General features: G+C 35.7%; 1 protein-coding gene across 1 annotated transcript; it reads left to right on the plus strand.

The window, feature by feature from the left end:
- The first annotated feature begins 14,312 nt into the window (after positions 1–14,312).
- LOC133321805 (protein adenylyltransferase Fic) lies at positions 14,313–19,241 on the plus strand. Its single transcript, XM_061530878.1, has 4 exons — positions 14,313–15,265; positions 15,574–15,777; positions 15,836–15,973; positions 18,929–19,241. The coding sequence occupies exons 1-4, from the start codon at positions 14,313–14,315 to the stop codon at positions 19,239–19,241; spliced, it is 1,608 nt and encodes a 535-aa protein (XP_061386862.1).
- The last annotated feature ends 385 nt before the right edge of the window (positions 19,242–19,626 follow it).

A 19,626-nucleotide genomic window follows, 5' to 3' on the forward strand; every position in this document is an offset into this window, starting at 1 on the left:
TATACCAAATTTCATGCAAATCAAAAGATATATAGGGACTTTGGTACACAATTTACATTAAATCGGACGAAATTATATATGGGAGCTATATCTTAATCTGAACCGATTTTCTGGAAACTTATCCCACATTGTTCTAGACCTTATTCAGTACGCTATGCCAAATTTCGTGCAAATCGAAAGATATATAGGGACTTTGGTACACCATTTTCCTTAAATCGGACGAAAATATATATGGGAGCTATATCTAAATCTGGACCGATTTTCAGGAAACTTAACACACATCATCCTAGACCTAAATTAGTACGTTGTGCCAAATTTCGTGCAAATCGAAGGATATATAGGTACTTTGGTACACCGTTTACATTAAATCGGACGAAAATATATATGGGAGCTATATCTAAATCTAAACCGATTTCAATAAAATTTGCCACACGTTAGGCTATCCGAAGTTCATTCCGTTGTGCAAAATTTCGTGCCATTCGGCCTAAATTTGACTATTTGGTGCAGCATTTACTAAAAATCGGAAGAAATTATATATGGGAGCTATATCTAAATCTGAACCGATTTTCTCCAATTTCAATAGGGTTCATCCTTGAGCCAAATAAGTGATTTATACCAAATTTCATCCAAATCGGATCATAAATGCGACCTCTACTTTGTTCACAAAAATACATGGACGGACGCACAGACGGACGGACGGACATGCATAAATCGACTCAGAAAGTGATTCTATGCGTATTCTCAAAAGAAACCATAGGTCTATCTCGTTTCCTTTTGCCTGTTACAAACATGTGCACAAAGACATAATACCCTGTACCATAGTGTGGTAAACGGTATAAAAAGGGGTTACCCTTCGGGGGTACCCTTATATGGGTGCTACCCGAAAAAATGTACCAATATTCATAATTTTTTGTGGAGAGATTTGGTACCTATTAAGAACTCAAAATACAAAATTATAGCCATTACATTTGAAATATCCGGTCAAAACCCCAAAATTCTGAAAAGTAGGAGGTACCAGAAAATGTGGACCTATATTTATAATTTTTTGTGGAGATATTTTCAGTACCCAATAAGAACCCAATGTACCATATTTCAGCGTATTCGGTTGAAAAAAACGCACTCAAAAACTTCAAAATACTGAAAATTGGGGGATTCTCTTATATGGGAGCTCTGCCTAAACGTGGACCGATGTAGCCCATCTTCGAACGTGATCTGCCTGCAGATAAAAGACGACTCTATGCAAAATTTTGGTGATCTATCTCAATTAGTTTAGAGGCTAGAGTGATTACAACAGACGGACGGGCAGACGGACATGGCTAGATCGTCTTAGAATTTCATCCTGATAAATATTATAGGGTCGAAAAAGAATATTTCGATGAGTTACAAACGGAATGACAAAATTAATATACCCTTCATACTATGGTGGAGGGTATAAAAATCCACGCCTTAGTTAAGACCCTCAAAAAATATTTTGAAACCAGTGAGCGGATCAGTATAGTCGGACGTGGCTGACCATACGATACCCTACACTACCACGGAACTCTAACTTTCTGCGGATGTTTATTTCGAGCCTAGGCAATATTTTGTGATATTTGCACGCTCTTGACAGATTAGAGATCACACAGCACCTCTTCCTTACATATTATCCGAATATTCCCAATATTCAGTACAGCCCTTCTAGTTATTTGTCCAGATTCCCTTCACCGTGGGTTGTATTGTGATGTTCGGCTTATAATTGTGGCCATCGCATCGAAAAAACATAGCAAATTATGTTTTCGATCCACTTCATCCCAAAATTATTATCTGATCATCGCCGAAAATTATAGGCGTTGTCCTTAAGTATAACTGGAACCTCATGGAACATTTCAGAGCGATCAGGAGCTATATTTCCACCCTCTAGTGTGGTAATGGGTTACTAAATAATATCTAAATACGTAAGTACCTGTAAATATTTAAGTGTAGCTCCCATATCCGAATACATACGACAATATAGTTGGTATCAATTTAAAGGTCAACCACTCCTCTTGGATATACTATCAACTTATCGGGTCTATGTCCTTCAGGGCTAAATATATATGCCATAGAATATAAATTTTGTAATTTTTCACACAAAAGTCAGGGTCCATTTGATCCGCTAAATATTGAGCGATGTTTAGCAAAACAGGCAGGCTTATTCTTTGGCCCGATCCCCTTCTCCTCCAGGGGTAAATATATTCCCTATAGAATACAAATTTTATCATTTTTCACACAAAAGTCAAGGTCCATTTGACCCGCTAAATATTGACCGATCTTTATGAAAACAGGCATGCTGAATCTTTGGCCCGATCACCTTCTCCATGTAAAAATTCGCGATGTTTGGGCCATAATTGCGGCCTCTGGAGCGACCAGAAAATCAGACAAAACTTAATTATTTGGTCCATTTCATCCCCTAAACATCAACCGATAATCATCAAAAACAATAGGGGTCTTCATTGGGCCGAACCCATCCTACATGCAAAATTTCGTGAAGATTGGCCCATAATTGTGGCCTGTATCGTGTTTACAAATTATAATGGACAGACGGACGGACGGACGGACGGACTGGAACACATGTCTAGATCGACTCTGTGAGTCGAGATATGACGATGGGTATACTTAAAGGTGGGTCTGACCGCTAAATAATGACCGATCTTTATGAAAAAAGGCATGCTGATTCTTTGCCCCGATCACCTTCTCCATGTAAAAATTCGCAATGTTTGGGCCATAATTGCGGCCTCTGGAGTGACCAGAAAATCAGACAAAAATTTAGTTTTTGGTCCATTTCATCCCCTAAACATTAACCGATCATTACCAAAAACAATAGGGGTCTTCATTGGGCCGAACCCATCCTACATGCAAAATTTCGTGAAGATTGGCCCATAACTGTGGCCTGTATCGTGTTTACAAATTATAATGGACAGGCAGACGGGCGGGCGGATGGACACACATGTCTAGATCGACTCAGCTACTCGAGATATGACGATCGATATACTTAAAGGTGGGTCTAGGACCAATATTTCGCGGCGCTACAAAATCTTGGGGCTGCACAAAGCTATAATAACCTGCCGACATAGATGTGTAGGGTATAAAAAAATATGTTTGAAAAATCCACGCCACCAAAGAATATTTTTTTAAAAACTCATAAAAGTGGCTATGTTGATTTAAAAAAAAAATCCCCCCAAAATTCGCATAACCGGTTACTTTGAAGAAGCATATCATTAGTATGTGCCTCTATCGAACTACAATTTCCAAGAATTAGAAAAAGAAACATCTAAACAAAAAAAAAACAACAACAACAACAACGAAAATGATTAATAAACATCAAACCAAAATCATTTACATAAATAAACAAATGAGAAAGCCCGGCAGCTGAAATATCGGCGGCAGTGTGGTCAGTGGTCGATCGATCGGTCGGTCGGTCGGGTGATTGAGTGGTGCTTATGTTATTAGCAAAAAAAAAAAAACAAAAAACAACAAACTATTGTCAAAGTTATTTTTTTGAAAACTGGTACATAAAAACTGAAATGAATAGAAGATGAAATGTGTTCGGAATGAAGAAGCCCCAGACTTTTAATTTTTATTTATTTTTTTTTTTTTTGAAAATTAAAAAAAAAATTCTAAAATTTTTTTCTGTATATCTTCCACCTGCCTATGTCCAGAAATTTTCCAAGCAATTATTTTCAAATTTTATGTATTTGATTTTTTTCGCCACATAAGGTATTGAAAATTATTGTAAATATTTGCTGGCTATGCTGGCACGTGCCGGACACTGGTTTTCTCTATTTCTTATTCAGAAGCAAAAAAACAAATATCACACTTCTGAAGATTTTCCATAAACAACAATAATAACAACAAATTTCAAAAGCCAAACCGGTCAACATATGCCTAACATCTGTCCGTTTGTCTATTCCAAATGGATGGGTGGCTGCTGATTGGTCTTCCATTTTTTTTTTGTGGCACGGTTATGTGTCATTAATCTTTTTGAGGTATCGGCCGACCCACAACACATTTCTTAGGCGAAAAATAAAATATATAATAAATTAAATACACAAAACAATATTATTTTCGAAAATATATGGGATATTTAATTGCGAATTAAATTTGAGAATACAAAACAGAAGGGTGACATCATCAAAAAAAAATATTTTAAAAAAATCTGAAAATCGTTTCAGATTTAGATATAGCTCCCATATATATTTTCATCCGATTTAATGTAAATGGTATACCAAAGACCCTATATATCTTTCGATTTGCACGAAATTTGGCCTATCGTACTGAATTAGGTCTAGAATGATGTGTGTTAAGTTTCCTAAAAATCGGTTCAGATTTAGATATAGCTCCCATATATATTTTCGTCCGATTTAATGTATATGGTGTACCAAAGACCCTGTATATCTTTCGATTTGCACGAAATTTGGCATAGCCTACTGAATTAAATTATTAAATTATTAAAATTAGTCTAGGACGATGTGTGTTAAATTTACTGAAAAATTTAGATATAGCTCCGGTATATATTTATGTCCGATTTTATGTAAATGGTGTAGGAAAGTCCCTATATATCTTTCAATTAGCACGAAATTTGACACATCGCACTGAATTCAGTGTATAATGATGTGTTCTAAGTTTCCTGAAAATCGGTTCAGATTTCGATATATCTCCCATATATATTTTCGTCCGATTTAAGGTAAATGGTACATCAAAGTCCCTGTATATACTTGGATTTGCACGAAATTTGGCATAGCGTAGTGAATTAGATCCAAAATGATGTGTGCTAAGTTTCCTGAAAATCGGTCTACATTTAGATAGAGCTCCCATATATATTTTCGTCCGATTTAAGGTAAATGGTGTACCAAAGACCCTATATATTTTTCGATTTGCTCGAAATTTGGCATAGCGTAATGAACTAAGTCTAGAATGATGTGTGTTAAGTTTCGTGAAAATCGGTTCAGATTTCGATATAGCTCCCATATATATGTTCATCCGATTTAAGGTAAATGGTATACCAACGCCCCTATAAATCTTTCGATTTGCACGAAATTTGCCGCAGCGTAATGAATTAGGTCTAGAATGATGTGTGTTAAGTTTCGTGAAAATCGGTTCAGATTTAGATATAGCTCCCAGATATATTTTCGTCCGATTTAATGTAAATGGTGTACTAAAGACCCTATAAATCTTTCGATTTGCTCGAAATTTGGCATAGCGTACTGAAATGAGTCTGGAATGACGTGTCTCTAGTTCTGAGAAAATCAGGTCAGATTTACATATAGCTCCCATATATATTTTGGTCCGATTTAAGGTAAATGGTACACCAAAGCCCCTATAAATCTTTCGATTTGCACGAAATTTTGTGTAGTGTACTTAATTGAGTCTAGAATGATGTGTGCAAAGTTTAGTAAAAATCTGTTCAGATTTCGATATAGCTCTCATATATATTTTCGTCCGATTTAAGGTAAATGGGACACCAAAGTCCCTATATATCCTTCGATTTCCACGAAATTTGGCATAGTGTACTGAATTAGGTCTAGAACGATGTATGTTAAGTTTCGTGAAAATCGGTTCAGATTTAGATATAGCTCCCATATATAGTTTCTTCCGATTTTATGATGCACCAAATTCCAAATATTTGTCTGATTGAGTAAAGTTTTGCACAGCGAATTCTATTGTGAAAAAAATGATGCGTGATAAGGTTTGTTGAAATCGGTTCAGATTTTGATATAGGTCTTATATATATAGTATAGGTCTTATATTTTTTAAAAGTATTTTTTTAAGGGTCACAACATTGCCCATGGATTTTTTTTATTATTTTTCAAGAGTCTCTAGGCGTGACAAAAAATATTTTTAAACCAGTAAGGAAAGTAGTAAAGTCGGACTGGGCCGACTATATGATACCCTTCACCACTTTGGGTATATTCTACATATGTATCCTAACAATTGCATGTCTATGTTATCTCTTTCTCTTTCCAACCTATCCTATCTTTAATTTCATTCGAGCAGATTTAGAGCCGTCTGTGCCGTAACATGGGGAAAATTTATGGAAAACGATTTATAGCAAAATTGGTACATGCTATTCGGTACGCCGCGTGGTTAAAAATATAATCTATATGTGGGAGCTATATCTAAATCTGAACCGATTTTGACGAAACTTAGCACACATCATTTTAGACTCAATCTAGTTCGCTATGCCAAATTTCGTGCATATCGAAAGATATATAGGGACTTTGGTGCACCATTTACCTAAAATCGGACGAAGATATATATGAGAGCTATATCTAAATCTTAACCGATTTCCACGAAATTTAAACCACATCGTTCTAGACTCTATTCAGTACGCTATGCCAAATTTCGTGCAAATTGAATGATATATAGGGACTTTGGTACACCATTTACGTTAAATCGGACGAAAATATATATGGGAGCTATATCCAAATCTGAACCCATTTCAGGAAACTTGACACACATCATTCTAGGCCATATGCATTACGCTGTGCCAAATTTCGTGTAAATCGAAAGATATATAGGGACTTTGGTGCACCATTTACCTAAAATCGGACGAAAATATAAATAGGAGCTATATCGAAATCTGAACCGATTTCCACGAAACTTAACGCACTTTATTCTAGACCTAATTCATTACGCTGTGCCAAATTTCGTGCAAATTGAATGATATATAGGGACTTTGGTGGACCATTTACATTAAATCGGAAGAAAATATATATGGGAGCTATATCTAAATCTGAACCGATTTTTCCTAATTTCAATAGGGTTCGTCCTTGGGTCAAATATGTGACCTATGCCAATTTTCGTCCAATTCGCTATGCCAATTGAGGAATATATATAGGGACCTTGGTGCGCCATTTACATAAAATCGGATAAAAATATATATGGGAGATATGTCGAAATATAAACCGATTTTCCCGAAACACACCACTTATCATTCTAGACTAAATTGAATGATATATAGGGACTTTGGTACACCATTTACATAAAATCGAGAGCTATATATAAATCTGAACCGATTTTCAGGAAATTTGACACACATCATTCTAGACCTTATTCATTACGCTGTGCCAAATTTCGTGCAAATCGAAAAATATATATAGACTTTGGTGGACCATTTTCATTATATCGGAAGAAAATATATATGGGAGCTATATCTAAATCTGCATTGATTTTCCCCAATTTCAATAGGGTTCGTCCTTGGGCCAAACAAATGAGCTGTGCCAAATTTCAACCAATTCGGATCATAAATGCGACCTGTACTTTGTTTACAATTTAACATGGACAGACAGACGGACGGACGGACATGCATATATCGACTCAGAAAATGATTCTATGCATATTCTCAATAGGAACCATGTGTCTATCTCCATTACTTTTGTCTGTTACAAACATATGCACAAAGACATGATACCCTGTACCACAGTGTGGTGAAGGTTATAAAAATCCACGCCTTGTGTAGGTCTCCCAAAACAATATTTTTAAAAAATCGAGGCCCATCATGAGACCTTATTTTGAGACCTAGACAACATTTTTTAAACACCTTGTGGCTCTATAAAATATTTTTCTCTAGGAGAAATCCATCATTTGTATCCTCCCACATTGAAATAAACATTATTGAATTTTTATTTACTCCTTACAGATTTAATTAAGAGACAATCTCCACCTACTACTGGTTACTGCCGGTGTCTGTCTCATATTCCTCTAATTTTGATGAGAACAATAAATAAGTGAATCACCTCTGGACCAGAACGTAAATCACATTAGCAGTTGTCTTTCATGTTCGTTCGGTTTGTTGTCTTAATTTTTTGTTTAGTTTTTATTTTTTTGTTTCAAAATTGTCATTGAATAATGAAAATTAGGTAAAAAATAAATCAGAAAAAAAAACTGAGAAACAATTACCGGCAATTAGTCATGAATGGTGTGTCTGGGATACTTGAAATTTTCGAAATGTGTGGGACTTTAAGATTTTTTTATTTATTTAAATTATATACAAATAATTGTAATAAATTGTAATTAAAAATCTCTAATTTTTTATTTTTGGAAACCCGTTTTTTAATATTTTTTTAATCCCTCCATTATTTCCCGGCCTTCGACTGTACCGCCTCGAATAGCCTCATTTTTTTTCTTGTCTTGCAATTTCTTTTTTTTTCTTTTTCTTGCTAATTTTATTGTTTCGTAAAGTCAAGGTTTAATGAAAGCAAGACTCGATTACTTTTTAATCTGCATTAATGCGAATCTATTTATTCGGTGACCACATTGGCCCAGATACACAATTTCTTTGAAATTCAATTCAAATTCTTATCACATTTGACCACATATGTCCAAACCACTGGCTGACATCATGATGATGGTTTCAATATCACCAACAGAAAAACAAAAAAATTCTGAAAATTAAATTTCAATTCCGAATTTTTTTGCAGAATTCTGATTATCTGTTCTTTTAATTTATTTCTTTGAAACAAACTGGCGAGGAGATTGGGTCAAGGTTACAAGGACAATTTTTGCCATAGATTTTTTATGATCCGATTTGGATGAAATTTGGCACAGCTCACTTGTTTGGCCCAAGGACGAACCCTATTGAAATTGAAAAAAATCGGTTCGGATTTGGATATAGCTCCCATATATATTTTCGTCCGATTTAAGGTAAATGGTGCGCCAAAGTCCCTATATATTTTTCGATTTACACGAAATTTGGCATAGCGTTCTAGATTGAGTCTATAATGATGTGTGCGAAGTTTCGTGAAAATCGGTTCAGATTTAGATATAGCTCCCATATATATTTTCGTCCGATTTAATGAAAATGGTGAACCAAAGTCCCTATATATCTTTCGATTTGCATGAAATTTGACATAACGCACTGAATTGAGCCTACAATGATGTCTGCCAAGTTTCGTGAAAATCGGTCCAGATTTAGATATAGCTCCCATATATATTTTCTTCCGATTTAAAGAAAATGCTACGCCAAAGTCCCTAAATATCTTTCGATTTGCACGAAATTTAGCATAGCGTACTGAATTAAGTCTATAATGATGTGTGCTAAGTTTCGTGAAAATCGCTTCTGATTTAGATATAGCTCCCATATATATTTTCGTCCGATTTTAGGTAAATGGTACGCCAAAGTCCCTAAATATCTTTCGATATGCACGAAATTTGGCATAGCGTACTAGATTGAGTCTATAATGATGTGTGCTAAGTTTCGTGAAAATCGGTTCAGATTTAGATATAGCTCCCATATATATTTTCGTCCGATTTAAGGTAAATGGTGCACCATAGCCACTATATATTGTTCGATTTGCACGAAATTTGGCATAGCGTACTAAATTAAATCTAGAATGGTGTGTGCTAAGTTTCGTGGAAATCGGTCCTGATTTAGATATAGCTCCGATATATATTTTCGTCCGATTTAAGGTAAATGGTACGCCAAAGTGCCTATATATCTTTCGATTTGCACGAAATTTGGCAGTTTAGCAAATTAAAAATATTAAAATATCAAAGCCTCTACTGAAGCATTTCCTGTCTTCTCTTTCTCTCAATTTTAATGACATTTTGCGGTAACGTATGACAGTTCCATTGAATTTAATGTCATTACCGGACAATCTCAATATCATCATTGACAATGGTTTGTCAATGTCATCACGAGATTACATCAATTTGGATTTTTTAGAAAAAAAAAAATAAATCTGTCAATTCTTCCTCCATTCATTGCGAATATTGAATTAAAAATGCTATGCAGAATTCATTAAAAAGTTTTTTATTTAATTTTTTTTTTCGAAAAAAAATATCTCAGCTCGGTCTTTAATTACTTCTGAAATACCCAAACGTAGAGATTTGTTGTAATGAGGCAACAACAACAACAAATCTGTCGTTTCTTTTATTAAATGACAGATGTGAAAATAAAATAAAAACATTTCAAATGCAACGTAAGACTTCTAAATATAAAAAAATGATTTCTGAAACGGATCCAAATTTGATATTCCATTCAGCAGCGGTTTAAACATTCACCGACACACAGAGAGGTACTTAGATCACACATGATTTACAATAAAAACACACACACATTTATGTACATAGATAGACGATCAACACAAGACAACAGTTAAAAAAAATTAATTTAAAAAATCCACGCCTTGGTTAAAGTGTCGAAAAATTAATTTTGAACCAGTAGAAGCAGTAAAGTCGGACTAGGCCGACCATATGATACCCTTCACCACTTTGAGTATATTCTACATATGTCTCCTAACAGACTCCGCCTTTTCGTAAGAACATTGACATGATATAATATATCTAAATCTGAACCGAACCGATGCCAAATTTCGTGCAAAGCGATAGATATATAGGTACTTTATGCACCATATACATAAAATCGGACAAAACTATATACTGGAGCTATATCTAAATCTGAACCGATTTTCACGAAACTCAGCACACATCATTCTAGACTCAATTCAGTGCGCGATGCCACATTTCGGGACTTAGGTGCAACATTTACAAAAAATCGGACAAAACTATATATAGGAGCTATATCTAAATCTGAACCGATTTTCACGAAACTCAGCACACATCATTCTAGGCTCAATTCAGTACGCTATGTCAAATTTCGGGACTTTGGTGCAACATTTACATAAAATCGGACGAAAATATATATGGGAGCTATATTTTAATATGAACCGATTTTTACGAAACTCAGCACACTTCATTCTAGACTCAATTCAGTACGCTATGCCAAATTTCGGGACTTTGGTGCACCATATACACAAAGTCGGACGAAAATATATATATGGGAGCTATATCTAAATCTGAACCGATTTTCATGAAACTTAGCACACATCATTATAGACTCAATCTAGTACTCGATGCCAAATTTCGTGCAAATCGAACGATATTTAGGGACTTTGGTGCACCATTTACATTAAATCGGACGAAAATATATGGGAGCTATGTCTAAATCTAAACCGATTTTCACGAAACTCACCACACATCGTTCTAGACTCAATTCAGTACGCTATGCCAAATTTCGTGCAAATCGAAGGATATATAGGGACTTTGGTGCACCATTTACATAAAATCGGACGAAAATATATATGGAATCTATATCTAAATCTGAACCGATTTTTACGAAACTCAGCAAACATCATTCTAAGCTCAATTCAGTGAGCTATGCCAAATTATGTGCAAATCAAAGAATGTAAAGGGACTTTTGTGACCTATTTACATAAAATCGGACGAAAACATATATGTGAGCTATATCTAAATCAGAACCGATTTTCACGAAATTTAACACACATCACTATACACTTAATTCAGTACGCTATGCCATATTTCGTGCAAATCGAATGATATATAGGGACTTTGGTGCACCATTTACCTTAAATCGGACGAAAATATGTATGGGAGCTATATCGAAATCTGAACCGATTATCACGAAATTTAACACACATCACTATACACTTAATTCAGTACGCTATGCCATATTTCGTGCAAATCGAAAGATATATAGGGACTTTGGTGCACCATTTACCTTAAATCGGACGAAAATATGTATGGGAGCTATATCGAAATCAGAACCGATTTTCACGAAATTTAACACACATCACTATACACTTAATTCAGTACGCTATGCCAAATTTCGTGCACATCGAAGGATATATAGCGACATTGGTGCCCCATTTACTTAAAATCGGACGAAAATATATATGGGAACTATGTCTAAATCTGAACCGATTTTTCCTAATTTCAATAGGGTTCGTCCTTGGGCCGAATAAGGGATGTCCGTCAAATTTCATCCAATTCGAACCATAAATGCGACCTGTACGTTGTTTACAATTTTACATGGACTGACGGACGGACGGACATGCATAAATCGACTTAAAAAGTGATTCTATGCATATTCTCAAAAGGAACCCTGTGTCTATCTCGTTCCCTTTTGCCTGTTACAAACATATGTACAAAGACATAATACCCTGTACCACAGTGTGGTGAAGGGTATAAAAATCTGCAGTCTAGTGTAGCTTCCTAAGAATCCGACTACATCATTACTAATTGTTTTGCAGCGCCAATGACAAGTAAACACACATTAAAAACGTCATCACAAGCGTCATCGGTTCAACGTCATAATGTGGCTGGCTCACCTACAACCGAAGTTATTGCGAAGTTGCTTAGAGGTCATCTAAGCAATAACTAAAAAAAAACGGTTAGTGTTTCTTTTGATGAAACAAGTCAAGCTGCTAATTGATGTTATTCTGCCGCTCTGTCATCTAGTCTCATGCAAATTCTGCGGTTTTTTAATGGCCGGTACAGGTCGGCACACACCATTCGATCATCAGCTGTGACAACCGGATTATGAATCACTTGGCATGGGAATTTTTGATGCAGGGCATAACTGTTCGGTAAAAAGGGGTTTCTGGAGAGAGGGGGCGAGCGGTATTTTGATACACAATAAATCTTGTTTGTTTATATGCTATTTTATTGAATTCAAAATTTATTGAAATTGTTTTTGTTTGTTATGACAATCATTTTAAAGTTGTAGATCCAGATTTTTTTTCTGAGAATTCTCAAATGGTGAATGGAGGAAGGCGTTGTGAGTGACTTAGAATTAAATTTAATATTTTTGAATGAATTCTATATTTAGAAGTGATATTTTTGCGGAACACCTAATGGTATTCCAAAGCTAAAAAATTCCCACAAAAATGTGTCCAATATTCTGTCTCAAAAGATGCTTTAAAAATGCACCCCTAAAGCACTAAGTATTCGCCTCAAAAGATACTTTAAAAAACATCTTATAATCAGCCTCAACAGATGTTTTACAAATCCGCTCCCAAGACACTAACAATCCGCCTCAACAGATGTCTTAAAAATCCGCGCCCAAGACACTAACAATCCGCCTCAACAGATGTCTTAAAAATCCGCGCCTAAAACACTAATAATCCGCCTCAAAATATACTTTAAAAATCCACGCCTAAAACACTAATAATCCGCCTCAAAAGATACTTTAAAAATCCACGCCTAAAACACTAATAATCCGCCTCAAAATATGCTTTAAAAATCCACGCCTAAAACACTAATAATCCGCCTCATAAGATGCTTTAAAAATCCACGCCTAAAGCACTAATAATCTGTCTCAAAATATTCTTTAAAAATCCACGCCTAAAACACTAATAATCCGCCTCAAACGATACTTTAAAAATCGACGCCTAAAACACTAATAATCCGCCTCAAAATATGTTTTAAAAATCCACGCCTAAAACACTAATAATCTGTCTCAAAATATTCTTTAAAAATCCACGCCTAAAACACTAATAATCTGTCTCAAAATATTCTTTAAAAATCCACGCCTAAAACACTAATAATCTGTCTCAAAATATTCTTTAAAAATCCACGCCTAGAGGACTAATAATCAGTCTCAAAATATTCTTTAAAAAAAAACACGCCTAGAGGACTAATAATCTGTCTCAAAATATTCTTTAAAAATCCACGCCTAGAGGACTAATAATCTGTCTCAAAATATTCTTTAAAAATCCACGCCTAGAGGATTAATAATCTGTCTCAAAATATTCTTTAAAAATCCACGCCTAGAGGACTAATAATCTGTTTCAAAATATTATTTAAAAATCCACCCCAAGAGGACTAATAGTCTGTCCCAAAATATTCTTTAAAAATCCACGCCTAGGGCTTTAATAATTCTACTGAAATATTTTTTAAAATAACCCACACGCAGGAATTTAATAATTCTCAAAAGAATATTCTTAAAACCCCTCTAATTAATTAAAAATATATGTTTTTTTATTCATTTCATTAAATATTGTTGAAATTGTTCAATTTAGCGTTCCTTTCAATGAACTGTAGTGAATTTCATGGAAATGGTTGACGCCGTTCAGTGGAGAGACACCGTAATGTGATGAACTCTCTCTCACATAATTTCACTTTCTCTTTTGCAATTTCTATACATTTTTGGCCTTTATTCTTTACTCTCGTTCGTAAACAATGAACCTGTCTTGGCAAGTTTGTTTCCGCCTACGTTTTTATTGGCCATTCTCTCCCATCTCCGCGTATTCGTACACGTCAGTTCTTGCAAAAACAAACAGCAGGCAGCGACATGTCAGTTGTCAAATAGCAGCAGCATAGAGTTGACGTTAAATAATTGAAAAGTTGAATTTATTTAAAATACTAAATAATAATGGGATATTTAACAAATCTCGATAAAACATTCCAAAGGACCGATAATTTATAGAAATAAACCCAAAGAAAGCATAATCGTGAGTGAGAGTAGTAGTGGTGCAAAACACGACAAGACCAACATGACAAAACCAAGACGTCTGTCTGCCAGCAAGGCAGCTGGAATGGGACACAAATCAACAACAAATGTCTGTCTGGACAGACAACCCACATTCCCCATGGAAGTTAGTGACTTTGTGGTGGCAGCAGCGGCCACAGCCACGGGGCCAAGAAATTCCCTGGTCCTCCACTTGACATATCATCATCTGATTGTCTTCCTGTCAGGAGTATTGGCCGCCTGTGTCTATTATCATATGCCATGGGCGGCACAGAATCAGCAACGTCAGCTGCAGCACCTACCAGCCGAACATTATCTCCAATTACGTGACGATTTTGCCATTTATTCTCGAGAGGCAGAGGAGAGTCAACAACAGGCCATCAAGGAATTTTATGGTGAAAGTGGTGCTGCAATTGCCAATTTGCCCCCCGAAGATGACACCAATGTCAAGGAGGCCTTGGCCAATTTAAAAATAGCCCAACATATGCACAAGACGGGCAAGGAGGAAAAGGCCCAGCGACTATTTGAACATGCCTATGCCTTGGCACCCAAACATCCCGAGGTGCTACTACGCTATGGGGAGTATTTGGAACAACGTGATATTGTCCTCGCGGATCAATATTATTTTCAAGCTTTAACAATTAATCCAGGTTGTAGTGAAGCTGTGGCACATCGTCAACGTACCGCAGCCATTGTACAGACTATTGATGAAAGAAGACTAATCGAATTGGATCGTAAACGTGATGCCCTCTCGGGTATACATGAATCGAACGCAGCTCTACGCAGAGCTAAGAAAGAGGCTTACTTCCAGCATATCTATCATTCGGTGGGCATTGAGGGTAATACTATGACGCTGGCCCAGACGAGATCGATATTGGAGACACGCATGGCCGTCGATGGCAAGTCCATTGATGAACATAATGAAATTTTAGGTTTAGATTTGGCCATGAAATTCATCAATGCCAGTTTGGTGAATAAGTGAGTATTCCGAGGTTGACACCTGATACCTAGTTCTGTGGTCTCTATATAGACCAATTGGCATTTATAAGGAACTTTGGTCTTCATATAGACCAAAGGTCCTTATAGAGACCTATGTTCTCCATATAGACCAAATGTTCTTATAGAGACCTATGTTCCCATATAGACCAATTGGTCTTTATAGAGACCTATGGTCTCCTAATAGACCAATTGATCTTTATATAGACCTATGGTCTCCATATTGACAAATTGGTCTTTATAAAGACCTATTGTCTCTATATATTAATTTAATCTTTTCTTCTTTTCAGAATGGAAATCACATTAAAAGACATTTTGGAAATACATCGTCGTGTCCTTGGACACGTTGATCCCATTGAGGGTGGTGAATTTCGACGCACCCAGGTATATGTTGGTGGTCATGTTCCCCCTGGGCCGGGAGATTTATCCATTCTTATGCGTCACTTTGAAAACTGGTTAAATTCGGAACAGAGCCTATCGTTGCATCCCATTAAGTAAGTTTTTGAAAATATATTTTTATAGCAGTTTTTTAATGATTTTTATTTATTATAGGCACGCTGCCTTGGCCCATTACAAATTGGTACACATACATCCCTTTATCGATGGCAATGGCCGAACTTCCAGACTTTTAATGAATACATTGTTAATGAGGGCCGGTTACCCACCTGTGATTATACCAAAGCAACAAAGGTATGAATGATTTCAACATCTAATATTTGGATGATATATGATGTAGATCTTGACACAAAATAGGCGTAAATTTTTTAAAAATATTTTTTTGGACACCTCAACATAGGCGGATATCTACCGATTTCCGTATTTTTGCCCAAGTTTTTCAACCAAAATGTTTGTAATTTCATATTTTGGGTTCCCATTGGACACAAAATCTACGCACGAAAAATTGTCGATATTGCTCGAATTTTTAGGTTAGCCCCCATATAGTGCTCCCGCCACATTTTCCGTTTTTTTTAATTCTGGGCTCATTTTTCAGTCGAATCGGCTGTAATTTAATATTTTGGGTTCTCAAAGGGTAAAGAATCTCCCTACCAAAAATTGTCAATATTACTCCAATTTTTACGATAGGTCCCATATGAGGATACCTGCCGAATTTGCGTATTTTTGGGAGTTTGAGCATGTTTTCCTGCCCAATGAGCTTTAATTTGATATTTTTGGTTCTCATTGGGTACCAAAACTTATTGCCAAAAATTATGAATATTGGTCTACTTTAGAGGGTGGCCCCCATGTATCGGAAACTCCATAATTCGATATTTTGGGCACGTTTTTGAACCGAAGTGGATGTGATTTGTTATTTTGGGTTCTCATTGGGCAGCAATTCTTCATACCAAAATTCATAAACATTGGTCCACGTTTTGGAACACTCCATATATACTACATACTTTCGATATTTTGGGACCGGTTCTCAAACGAATGGGTTGAAATTTAATATTTCGGATTCTCATTGGGTAGCAAATATTTCTATCTAAACATCATTATTGGTCCACATTAAAGGGTAGACCCCATTTAGCGGCACATTTGATCTTCGATATTTTGAGGATTTTGGGTACGTTTATCAGCCGAATAGACTGTAAATTGGTATTTTGTGTTCTCATTGTGTAGCAAAACTTATTACCAAAAATCATGAATTTTTGTCCACGTTAGAGGGTAGACCCGGAACCTCCAATATTCGGTATTTTGGGCCTGTATTTCAATCAAATAGGATGTAAATTCGTATTTTGGGTTCTCATTGGGTAGCAAATGTTTCTGCCAAAAATCTTCGAAATTGGTCATATTTTATGCACGTTTTTTCATTAGAATTGACTGTAGTTTGATATTTTGGAATCTTGTTGGGTAACAAAACTTACTACTAAAAATTATGAATATTGGTCCACTTTAGATGTTAGCCCCCATATGTCGGATCCTTCATTATTCGATATTTTGGGCACGTGTTGGCTGAGATTTAATATTTTGGGTTCTCATTGGGTAGTGCATCTTCCTACCAAAAATTCTCAATATTAGTCCACTTTTTAGGGTAGCCCTCATACAACGATACCTCCCAAATTTCGGTATTTTGGGGAGCATGGACACGGCTTTAGCTGAGTTTTGATACCAAAAATTGTCAATATTGGTTCACTTTTCAGGGTAGGCCCCATATATCGGAACATTCATTTTTCGATATTCTGGACAAGTTTTTCAAACGATTCTGTATTTTGCGTTATCATTCGGTAGCAAACCTTACAACCAAAAATTATGAATATTGGTCCACTTTAGAGGTTAGCCCCCATATATCGGATCCTACATTTTTCGGTATTGTGGCCATGTTTTTAAACCGAATTGGTTTTGAGTTCTTATTGGGCAGCAAATGTTTCTACCAAAAATTTTAGAAATTGTTCCACTTTTTAGGGTAGGTCGCATATATCGGAATGTCCATTATTTCGTTATTTTGGGCACGTTTTTCAACCGAATTGGAATTTTGGCTTCTCATTGGGTAACAAACTTGATACCAAAAATTATGAATATTGGTCCAGTTTAGAGGGTAGCCTCCATATATCGGAACCTCCATTATTAGTTATTTTGGGCACGTTTTTAATTTGAATTGGTTGTAATTTGGTGTTTTGGGTTCTCATTGGGTAGCAAAACTTCCTACCAAAAATTGTCAATATTGGTTCACTTTTCAGGGTAGGTCCCATATATCGGAACATCCATTTTTCGATATTATGGACAAGTTATTAAATGATTTGGCTGTAATTTGATATTTTGGGCTATCATTCGGTAGCAAACCTTACTACCAACAATTTTGAATATTGGTCCACATTAGAGTTTAGCCCCCATATATCGGAACCTTCATTATTCGGTATATTGGACACGTTTTATAAACCAATTTGACTCTAAATTGATATTATGGGTTCTCATTGGGTGCCAACTGTTCCTACCAAAGTTCATCAATATCGGTCTACGTTTCGCCATAGCCCCCATATAGCGGTACTCCCAATTTTCGATATATAGGACAAGTTTTTCAGTCAAATTGCCTGTAATTTGATATTTTGAATTCTCATTGGGTAGCAAATGTTCCTGCCTAATTTCTTCGATATCGGTAGGGTAGGTCCCATATGGCACTACCCGCATTTTTCGGTATTTTGGAGAGTTTGGGTACTTTTTTCAATCGAATTGGTTGTAGTTTGACATTTCGAGTTCTCATTGAGTAACAAATGTTCCTAGCAACAATTTTCAATATCGGTCCAAGTTTTGCCATAGCCCCCATATAGTGGTATCACCCAATTTTCGGTACTTTTTCCAAGTTTTTTTAATGGAATTGACTATAATTTGTTGTTTAGGGTTCTCATTGGGTGTCAAATGTTCCTGCCAAAAATCTTCGATATCGACCCAAATTTCACCATAGCCCCCATATAGCAGTATCCCCAAATTTCGGTATATCGAGGATTTCAGACACAATTTTTAAAATTCGCGCCTCATTTTCGATATAATCTAGAACGCTGATTATAACGAAACCTCATTTACGTATTTGCAATTGATTTTATGAATTTCCGATGTCCACATCATCGTTGAGGCTATACCAAAAATTCCGAAATGAAGCTTGAATTTATTGGTAATGATCTCAAAATTCTAATCTTATTTTTTTCTTTTCAGACACAAATATTATCAATATCTTCAAATAGCCAATGATGGTGATATTCGACCCTTTGTACGCTTCATTGCCGAGTGTACAGAAAAAACCTTAGACCTGTATCTGTGGGCTACCAGTGATTTACCACAACAGATACCAATGTTGGAACAAACCGAAAATACCCTAGCCAATATTGATAAGCTGCTGACACCCTCAGCGGCGAATAATCTCGATGAGACATCACCGGCAACCACAACAACAACGACAAGTGCACCCTCCCACAACCACAATTTAGAAGAAGATTTCTTTGAATCCGGCTCGGGGGAAATTTCCTAGCAGTTGCTATTGCTAAAGCTAATCATATTCCAGATGATATTAAAACGTTTCATAAAACAAATAACTGTGATGTATTTTGTTACATTTTTTCAAACAAAAGCAACTTTGTAAATATGTATAGAGATTGAATGGAAACCAAAGCTATGTAAATGCAAAAAAAAAATTCTATGACACACACATGTCCATATACATATATGTATACATATATTTATATTAATTTGTTATGTTATTATTATTATAGTTGTTAAGTGTAAACAAATCTAAATCATTTTTGTTAGTTTCCAAAACTTTCCTAAACAACCTACAAATGAAGTGTAAAACGCACAGTTAATTTTATTTTAGATATTTACATATAAAAAAATAACAAAAAAATTATATTTATTTA

This window comes from Musca vetustissima, unplaced genomic scaffold (assembly GCF_032173495.1).
Source record: "Musca vetustissima isolate MV318-11 ecotype Yass unplaced genomic scaffold, APGP_CSIRO_Mvet_v1 utg2708, whole genome shotgun sequence".
In the NCBI taxonomy this organism is placed as follows: domain Eukaryota; kingdom Metazoa; phylum Arthropoda; class Insecta; order Diptera; family Muscidae; genus Musca; species Musca vetustissima.